This window comes from Falco punctatus, assembly GCF_963210335.1.
Source record: "Falco punctatus genome assembly, chromosome: 6".
NCBI classification, from domain to species: domain Eukaryota; kingdom Metazoa; phylum Chordata; class Aves; order Falconiformes; family Falconidae; genus Falco; species Falco punctatus.
The window spans coordinates 19,711,365-19,721,855 of record NC_137585.1 but is presented as its reverse complement, the minus strand read 5'-3'; the positions used below and the strand labels follow the sequence as shown (position 1 = coordinate 19,721,855).

The 10,491-nt window shown below is 35.8% G+C and overlaps 2 protein-coding genes across 2 annotated transcripts in view; one reads left to right on the top strand and one right to left on the bottom strand.

Moving 5' to 3' along the window:
• The window catches only part of SLCO1A2 (solute carrier organic anion transporter family member 1A2), a 64,600-nt gene that overhangs the window by 36,867 nt on the left and 17,242 nt on the right, over positions 1-10,491 (bottom strand). The window lies entirely within an intron of this gene.
• On the top strand, positions 1,291-5,338 carry IAPP (islet amyloid polypeptide). The gene is made up of 3 exons (XM_080391142.1): positions 1,291-1,373; positions 1,520-1,654; positions 4,201-5,338. Exons 1-3 carry the CDS (start codon positions 1,294-1,296, stop codon positions 4,388-4,390), a joined length of 405 nt encoding a protein of 134 aa, XP_080247268.1. The 5' UTR covers positions 1,291-1,293; the 3' UTR covers positions 4,391-5,338.

The following is a 10,491-nucleotide window of genomic DNA, read 5'->3' as shown; positions in this document are numbered from 1 at the left end:
TTCCCTGAACCATATCCTGTGCACACTAGAGAAATAAATGTACACAGGCAGCTTTTATTCTGGCATTTCCTAGCTTTTTCATCCTAGTCTTTGCCTTCTTAAGATTATTAACACAATTTTTATGCATAACATAGAGAATCTACAGTGTTAGTAAAACATTTGACATTAATAATGCCAAAATTTTCATTTATAATTATACTTAGCTGAAAAATTGATTGCTACCTTGTTACCCTGAATAATCACTCTATCTGTCAATTTAAATAATTTTCAGTCTTCTTATTCTTCATACAGCTTTTATCCCTTCAAACATTTTTTCTGTTTTGATCATTACATACTTCTACAAGAAAACTCCCCAACTTTAACTATTCTATCGTTCCTAAGATATCTGTTTTCTTATATTTCAATTATTGGTGATCTAGTGTTTCATTTACTCTGGCTTTCTTTATAACTTTTGTTACCTTATTTAGCGCTTGAAAACCCCCACAGGGAATATTACCTCAGCATCTTATCAGAACCGTAAAATTGAGGCTGCGGTTCTGATGTGCAATATGCTATTACAGTATCTTCACAAGGGCATCCTGCTTATACCAGGTTAATATTTACTGATGTGCTAATGTAATAATGACCTACCTGCCTCTGCTTCTCTCTGGGGTAATTTTCGTCTATAGGGATGGGAATTAACGACAGTCTCTCTGTGCTGCCTGATGTCAGAGCTGAGAAAGGTGCGAAGGGTATATAAGAGCCGTATTGCTTGTCAGCAAGGAAGGGGAAAAGGGATACTCCAGAGCTAGATGCAAGCGTGGAATTGTTGTGTGCACCCTTCTTGCTAACACAGGCGTGCTTCTTCAGTTAGCTCCCTGACCAGTAAAAGGTAAACAATTTCCCTTTTTCTCTTACTTACAATGCAGTGCAACAGATGTGCTTTCAGGAAAGCACAATGTTTCTCATTATTAATCAACAGCATTTTTCAGGAAAACGCTAAGTTAACTTCAAGGTAAATTGCACCTGAGACCAGAATTTGAGACTGCAACATGCTGGGAAATGTAAACCGGAGATAAGGGAAAGGATTGAAACTACTAGGTGGAAAATGAACATTTATTGTTGAGAGCTATCTGTCTGAAACTGCATTGTGTCACTAAACTTAGGGGGATCATTTTTATTGTAGACTGTGAAAAAGACTAGCTGCTGTTGATTTAGGACAGAATGGGTATCAGTAATAGAGTATGCTGAAGAGTATTTGGGTTTGCTTTCAGTTTTGAATCATTATTCTTTTCAGAAAGTTTGGAAGCAAAGATGTGCAACCTAAAGCTGTCAGTTTTCTTCATTGCACTTTCTGTCACTCTGAGCTGTTTGGAAGCTACACCTATTGAGAAGTGAGTAATAAATAATTGTATTTATTTCTTTTTAGGGGAAAATGTGTTTGGATTATTGCATTAATTGCTTTTGTTTTCATGTCTCAAATAATATGAGCAAAAATACAGCCATTCAATTTCACAGGGTATTTATTTGTTGTTTAAAGATTGCTATCTGTGGCTGATGATCTATCTGATGGTACTTCCAAGAGACAAGGATGGATATTGCCAGTAATGTCACGGAATACACTCTTAGGACTTAGCGAGGAAATGCCAGAACAATCAGCAGCAAAGACAAAAAGGTATTGATTTTCCCTGTTTTTTCTAGTCATATCAGCTAGGATCAAATTATGAAGTAAACTTTGTGCCAGTGATATTCTGTTACTTGAGACTCTTTATGTCTGTTGCTTATTCTCAAAAAGAACTGAGAATATCCTTCTTCTTGTAAACAGAGCCATTCTGTAAGCATAAAGATCAAAGTATTCAGGGTAGAAAGTGAAATCCAGAGACAAAAGTTGCAGATCTTGTAATCGCTTTACAATTATAATGCTTTCATGAATTAAAAAGGCTATAAATACTACATTACCTTGAGAAGAAAGGTGTATTTTGAAAGGGCCTTTTTTTAAAATTTGTCACATTTTCAAGCTTGAAGGGGAAAAAAATATATAAATACCCTTCTTAATAACACTAAGTCTTTGGTAGAATGGAATTATTTTATAATATAGCTGTTTCCTGTAAGTAATATTTCATTACAGAGTTATATATCAATTTAATCACGGGAAGGAGGAAAAGAAGCAATTGGTTCTAATAGAATTTAACATGTCTGAAATGCATTCATGTTTATAAATCCATTTTGAAATCAATTTTCAGGTAACTTTTCAATGAACAAAATAGCATTTCAGAAAGTATTTGTGATTTGTACTAAAAGATAAATAGCACCGAACTGTTCTATGTTCATCAGGCTTTTGAGTGAAATTCCTTCAGTGACAATACTACCATGGATAGATTCAGTAAATACATGTCTCTATAGCTGCCTGTTCCTTTCTTTTCAAATTTATAAAAAAATACCATTTTTATAAAAAAATATTAAAAAAAATCATGACAATTTGGTTATCTTACAAAGTATTTTGATAATGGAGACTAAGTTCCCACTTTTTACAGCTATTACTTCAAAGAACCAACTGTAATACTCAAACACAGGGCATCACCTTTGTGAGTGTGGTATGCCTTATCTGCTTTGCTGGGCCCTTGGTTAGGGTTAGGGTTAGGTGAACTGTCTCATTGAAGCACATATTCAACTAAAAGCTGCAGATCAGAGAGCTATCAGGTATAATGGGTTAAGTCAGACCAAACAGCAGTTACAATCTAGTAGCTTCCTGTAAGGACCAGAGTTTTAAACTTGGAGTGTCAGGCCTTAATTTTGTACCCTTAATGAAAAAGAGAATTCTGCCTCCACAAACAAATCAAGATTTCCATGAGAACCCGTTGCTGTTTGAACCTTATATGTTAAGGGCTTGATTAAACTTGATTGTTAAGGGCAGAAATACCCATGGAAATCTAAGAGAAGCTATAGCAAACCCTATTCAAACATTTCTTTTAAATACAATTACATATTTAAAATATTAATTGCTTAGAAATTGCTGCCTCTTTGCCAACGAAGAACCAGTATAATAGACATTTCTCTCACAATTCATATTCCATTCTTAGATCAATACAAATAATTCTAAAAGTATAGATGACCTTTTAGATAACAGATTTAATCAATCAATAGGAAAAGGAACTAATTGGTAATTGCTCAGAGATTCAAACTGGGAAATTGTCACTCTTCACTGTACATTTTTTGTTGCAAACTCTTACCTACCTCATGCCACATCAACATGAAGAAGCCCAAGAAAATTAACAATAACTTAATAAGTAATCTCAGCAAGAAAATATTTCTGTCTGAAGGAATAACATAGTAGTCTAAGAAAAAAATTTGAAAATCCAAGCTCTCTCAAGGTAACACTTTTATTACAATTGAAAAATGAAAAAATCTCATGCTATGTAAGTTCTACATGGAGTTCTGTAAATGGTCTGTTGATTCAGACCATAAAATGTTATTTTTAGATATGGATTCTTCCATGGACACCCTTCAAAGTCTCATCCAACAAATTATTATCTCCTACCACAACAGCACTTTCAAGTTGCTGCTGTTTCAATAAAGATATGGCAGCTTTTTTGTAGTGAAGAAATCTCTGTTTAGACAGAGCTAAATTTTTGCTAGTACTGAAGTTGGCAGAAGTTGGCAGCGCCTGCCATCTCTCATGATATGTGGTGCAGTTGGGAGAAAAAGTCTTTGGGCTCAATCCACTTGATGTGGGCTGGAAGATTACTGTGCACTTCAGTGAGAGCAGGATATGATTCTGTAGGAACAAAAGAACTAAATAAATGTTAGTGATTGTCATTATGTTAGTAATCCTCATGAAATCAGCAAGAGCTCTAAACAGGTTTAGAAGTTCAACTTAAAGCCAAACATTTAGTCACTGTTTTCACTTACTGTCTTAACTATAGTATCATTACAGGTTTTCTAGATGTCATAAACTGCTATGCAGAATATCAATAAAAATGACATATGACTGTTAAGGCCTTTGCATTTAAATAACCCCCATCATTAAAACTGGTAATAGCATACAGCACAAGATTTTTTTCCAGGCACAAAGTAGGTGGTAGGAAGATTGTAATGTTCCTGTATTTGTGCACATATTAAAAGAACTCCCACATTAGCACAGCTCAAATGCCTATTAGAAGTGGCACACTTGATTGCTCATCATTTGATTTAATCTTGGCTCTTTTTTTTTCACCTTAGTAGTCACCATCTGGAGAAACGGAAATGCAACACTGCTACATGTGTGACACAACGCTTGGCTGACTTTTTAGTTCGTTCCAGTAACAACATTGGAGCAATTTATTCACCTACAAACGTGGGGTCCAATACATATGGAAAGAGGGACACAGTCGGGCTTTTAAGCAAAGAACCCCAAAACAATGCACAGCTTTAGGGTGTTCAAAATACTACTGATACAGTTTTCATTAGGAGACCAGTTTTTAATGTATCAATAACCTCTTGGTCATTTATTACTTGTACAGTCCTTACAGTGCCTTGTTTTCTGTGTGTGCGTATGTGATTTATGTTCATCATTTCGCTATGCATGTACAATGACATGCATAGGCTATTGTTTCAACACCATTAAGAACTCCAGAAATCTGCTTGTCAAATTCCTTTGTAAAAAAATACATAAATATATATATATCATAATAATAAATGGAAAAGTAATTGCAACAGGGGGTTTTGTATTATTACTATTATTATTATTATTAAAAGGATGAAAAAGATAACCATGATGTGTATGTCTTTATAGTCAGTTTGGTAAGAGGAAAAAAATCATCTTAATTAAGACCAACAGAAATCAGAATGCTAACAGAAGTGATGTCCTAATGAAAGTAAACCAGAAGAATCTCCTGGTTTTGAAACTTCTACAGTATCTTGTTTTGAACAACTAGATGAGACAAGATGACTGCACTGTGCATGTGATTATACCAGTTTACAGACTGGTCTTTTTCCATCTCAACGTGCATTAAGCAAGTAGAAGTGGCCTTGCAGCACAGATTTCCATATATACTGAGCATGGAATTTTAAGAATTCACAGTTCTTTCTTTAAGACAGCATCAGTAAAATGCAAGCATAATGAGCATAAATGCTTTTAAATATGAATAAAAGAATACTTCGTTAACAAGCTAGCAGAAACACCTGTGCTTGGGTATTCCTTTCCTTGAACCAGAGTAAAAAAGGGAGGAGAAAACCAATAAACAGATCATGCATCCAAATGTTTCATAGAAACAAGGTAAATTTGCCCACTGGCATACTTACATCGCTACCAAAAATCCAACAACACTATTTTAGAGATAGGCAGACAATGGAAATTTAACAGTGTTATTTTTCCCTACCTCAGCCCAGTATCAATGCAGGTATCATGTTTTTTCCTTTAAACTGTTAAGCAAACTTTCATAGAGTTGGCATCCTATATCACAGCAATAGTTGCTTTATCCATCATTTTCTCAGTGAAGACTTCACTATCATCTGAAAAACATTATTGACCAATTATGAAAAACACCCAGTAGAAGCTTAGTTCTGGAGGAGCGAATGAAAACTTAATACTTGCTTTCAGTTGATTTGTTTCTGTTATAAAGTATGCCTCAAAATATAAACATTTTTGCTGATTTTAATGTTAAATGGCATATTCCCTTCATTTCACAAATAATACATGGGAATAAAAACTACTGCACAGAATTTCTGCTGTAAAAGTATAACTGATTACTTTGTTGAGAAAAGTTTCACCCTACTTTGATGTTCTAATGGGTATTTATTCTAAATTTTATTGAGAAAACAATTCATATGGTATTAAATCTTTCTAATATTTCTGCCAGCTTGAAATGCTTTCCTGATCCCAAACTGAAATATGTACAATGCTTTATGGATCAGCTTCTGCTCTTTAAGTTACAGTTTAACTACTCCAAACAAAGCACAGACATATACAGTTCCCCTGAACCCATGCATACCTTATTTTCTGCATTATGTATTCCTGAATCTGGTGTATTTGATACCGATATCTATTTAACACAGTCGCCCTGTCTGGCAAACCATGAAAAACGTTACTCATCTCTTAAATCAGTGAAACAACAGAGAAGGATAAGATATATCTATAGCTCATAGTGGGACCATCTCACCTATCTTTAGATGCTTTTTGTCTAACCAGTTGTCAGCACTCTCCTGCTGTTTGGTGGAGAAAGGCAGCTACTTCCAATTCATCCCGGCTTAGACTTCTATTTTAAGATGGAATGAATCACACTCTTGAACTGCCTCTATTTCTTCATTGACGGTAGACAGCGTCTCAACAATTAGCTGCAAATGGGCCCTTAACTTTACCATAACTAGAGTCAGGTGACACAAATCCCACCTGCAGTTGGTATGAACTGTTCAACCTAAAAAAAAAAAAAAAAAAAAGTTACAAAAAAACAAATAAACCAACCCACATCTCAGGCTCAAAATCATCAGAGTGATCAACTCTCATGTTCTAAACTACATTAGTTAATTCATCAGTCAGAGCATCCTGAGAAACTGCCTACACTGAGACTTGTTTCCCCATACATACCCTTGAGACCACAACTCTGCTACCCTGCCTCCTGCTGTGTGGTTACCACTGGCTGCACTTAGACCTCTTAGAGCAGAAGGATCTATTCATGGTAAGTCTGGATACAAGCACAATCCTGAGAGACTGAGCTTGTAAAGGAGTGGATTTAAAAAAAAAAAAAAAAAGAAAAAAAGAAAAAAAAAAAAAGGAGAGAGGGGGAGAAGAGGGGGGAAGAGAACATTTAAACATTAATTTATCAGAACTCCAAACAGCATAACTTCAGACATTTCAGTGTACAAAGACTACTAGGTGAAGCCTAGTTAAATAACAAAATCAATGCCTCTATCCATTTTTTTAAAATCCCAATATGTATTTACCTGCATCTTTAGGATCATAAAGATTTTTGGAGAATCTAGTCCTACATAGCTTTGGTTGTTTTTCAATTCATCTTTCAGAGAATATGCAAGAAAACAAGAATGTAGACAATGTGATAAACATGGCTATATTCCCTTTAAGAATAAAAATACTATATCGCTGCTTTTTAGAGTTTTCCTTAAAAGGAGTAGAATAGGGACATAATACTGAATTTCCCTAAATCAGAAGGGAAAGAATAAAAGTCATCAAACAAGCAAAATGAATGTTTTAAAAAAAAAAAAAAAAGTGGTATGAACATGAAGAATGTTTTAAATGTTGTAGTGGGCCCTAGGGTCTAATATTTCTTAGGAACTATGACAGCTTTATAAAAGACAGAAATCATTTTTTTTCATGATGAATAGAGCTGAGGTTAGAAATTGATTTCACTTTTAAAAGCTTGGGCTAAAACTAAGAAAGCACACAATATTCATGGAATATAAAGTGTACTTTATTGAACATTAAATTTTGAATTAATAGTTTCAATTTCTATTAAGAAAATGTAAATATTTTTCTAATAAATAAGATTCTTGGTGAGAGCTTTAAACACTAGGTTGGCAAAGCTTCCATTCACTTCCAACAGTTATTAGCAAATCTGGAATTTACTGAATGGCTTTCTAAAACCATTTGAAAGTTAATACATTGATACTATGAACAAAATCCATTTCCTGTAACACATTACTGAATATCTTCAGTAGCTGCCATCTTCACTTTCTAGAACTAGTCTGGGTTTGAGTCAATTAGCTCACTTACAAATATAGTTTGACAGGTATGGCAGACTCTTCTTGTTCAGAGTTACAAGGTTAAGTAATTTTGTTGTCTAGCTTCATTATAATATAGAAAAAGGACTGCTCTACATTGCCTTTGCAATGCAACTAGCAGAAAGCTGTGGTTAGGTGTAACACTTCTCCTCACTCTATACAGAATATAAAAATAATGGTTGAAGTAACATGAAATAGAATCTTTCTATGTGATGTGGCAACTTCTATTTCAGTCATCTTATTGTTATCTCTATTTTTCCACACTCAGAAAAAAATCCTACACTGAAAAATATATTTTTCTGGAGCTGTGTTTTGTGTGGGATTCAATAAACAGACTCAGACCTGAAAGCCACCACTTAATCTAAGCTTCAATTTAGGAACAAAGTTGCCAAAAATCTGGATTCTTTATTGATCAGTTTTTCTGAAAACTTTAGACAAATTGGTTTCCAGCTTCAATTGCTATGTAAACTATATATCCTTAATCAGATTCTGTTAAAGAAGTGTTTCTCTAAAACCTATCTTCATATCAAAATGTTAAAAAAATTCTCAAGCTAGGACTCATATGCCATCAAAAGTTGAAAGTCATGACATCAGAAGATCGCTAAAGAATGAGACAATGGTGATAAGACATTAGTTAAAACTGCTGTTCATTATGCAACAGATCTTCCCCTTGACTGCTAAAACATCTGAACAAAAAGAACACATTCATATGCATTTTAATCCTAACAATAGGACTGATTTGAGGAACAATCATGCCATTATTTGCTAGAAATGCTTTTATAAATACAAAATAAGTTTAATTATTCAAATTAAGAAACTTAGGCCTGCCTCTACTTTAATAACATTTTATCTCCACCTTAAAAGACTCTTTTTGATCCTGCATTAGAGACACTGAAACTGCTTCTTACAGGCAATTTTACAACATCCTTAGTATAAATGATTACCGCACAGGTAGCCCAAGATCTGCTGCAGAACAACTGGTGACACCAAGGGTGATAGAAACTGATTGAATTTAATTTCTTTAGTCCCAAGTTTTGATTAGTGCACCATCTATGTAGTGGGGGGGTTGGTTTGTTTTTCAAAAGGAATTAAAATATTGGAATGTATTAAAATATTTAGAATTGTATTAAAAAGATCATTACATGTGTGAATTGAAATAGTTGGAGTCATTTCGGAATTAAATGCTACTCAATATGATTAAAATATGATTAAAACCAGAACCTGCTGATTATTTACACTGTCAACAGAAACAGATCACCTTATTCAAACAGAATCAGTCCTTATTCATTAAGCAGTCCCTTTGGAAAGGCTCAAAGACACACGCTCCAGCACCTCAATGTCTTTCTTGAAGTGAGAGGCCCCAAACTGAACATAGTAAGTGAGGTGCTGCCTCACCAGTCCTGCTGGCCACATGACTTCAGATACAAGCCAGGATGCTGGTGGCCTTCCTGGCCACCTGGGCACACTGCTGGCTCATGCTCAGCCGGCTGTTGACCAGCACCCCCAAGTCCCGTTCTGCCAGGCAACTTTCCAGCTGCTCTTCCCCAAGCCTGTAGCAGTGTGGGGTTGTTGTGACCCCCGTGCAGGACCCGGCACTTCTCCTTGCTGAGCCTCATACAGCTGGCCTCAGCCCATGGATCCAGCCTGTCCAGACCCCTCTGCAGAGCCTGCCTGCCCCTCAACTTCCAACTCGGTGTCATCTGCAAACTGCTGAGGGTGCACTGATAAAGATATTAAAAAGGACTGGAGATAAGAAGTTGCTACTTCCACTGTAACAAAGATTTTCAGACCCAGCGCAACTCAGTAGGACCAGCACTTAAACAACCGGGCTGGCTCCCCATTCTGCATGCAGGACTTCCCCTTTGTTTTTGTTAAATGAACATCTTGCAGATTTCCAGGAGGCGGCATCGGTGCTGCTCCCAACCGCAGGAGGCGGCATTAACTGTGCACAATAGAGTTAGCAGAGCCTGTGGTCGGGGAGAGCCACAGCACAAGTCATCGGTACTTTCCCAGCTTCTCCTTTCGTTTTCTAAGGTTATCCCTGCATATCCTTCCTTCTTGAGGAAGACTTACTGAGCAAGGCACTTTCTATGAGATTATTCTTGAGACCATAGTTACTTGCTGTTATTTTTTTAATTTTTTAAATTTTTTTAGGAAATTTTCTCCCAAATGAAAAAGCAAATGTTACCACTAATTTTTCTTACAGTTTTTTTCCTTATATTACAGTCGGGCTTCCCCAAGACCCTGTGCATGCACTCCACACCTGCTAACCTGCAGCTTACACACTGAGGACAAAGCCAGACCAGGTATCAGCATGTTTGAAAAAGACCTAATAAAAGCATTGTTATATGAACCCACAGAATGTAAACAGTAAAGAAACCTAGCATAGTGCTACAATTTATTTCTGGAAGAGAAAATGCTTGTGTTTTTCTCATTACTCAGTGTTTTCCCAGTTCAAATCCAAGCGAATGAAGCACAGCACTGACTCATCAATACAAGCTCTGTAAGCATGAACACACTGATTGAGCCTAATGTAGCATAAAGCTACTAGACCATGATATATGGAATTGAATGATTGCAGGAGAAGTCTGCTTCATCCTAATATTCGTTCTCTTCATTCCACACCTTAGCAATATAACTTCTGTGAATCACCACTCACAGCTGTGAACAAAAGTAATTAAAAACCCAACTCTTGCTACAGTTTTTGACATTAAACAATTGGCACTGGAGATGAATGACTCTGCAGAATGATTTCCATCACCATCACCTGGATCAGCTTTAATATATGAAAGGAAACTA

Coding starts and splice junctions, on each gene's coding strand:
- IAPP (XM_080391142.1), top strand. CDS start 1,294: ATGTGCAACCTAAAGCTGTCAGTTTTCTTCATTGCACTTTCTGTCACT. Junction 1,374..1,519: donor GAAGCTACACCTATTGAGAA/GTGAGTAATAAA, acceptor TGTTGTTTAAAG/ATTGCTATCTGTGGCTGATG. Junction 1,655..4,200: donor TCAGCAGCAAAGACAAAAAG/GTATTGATTTTC, acceptor TCACCTTAGTAG/TCACCATCTGGAGAAACGGA.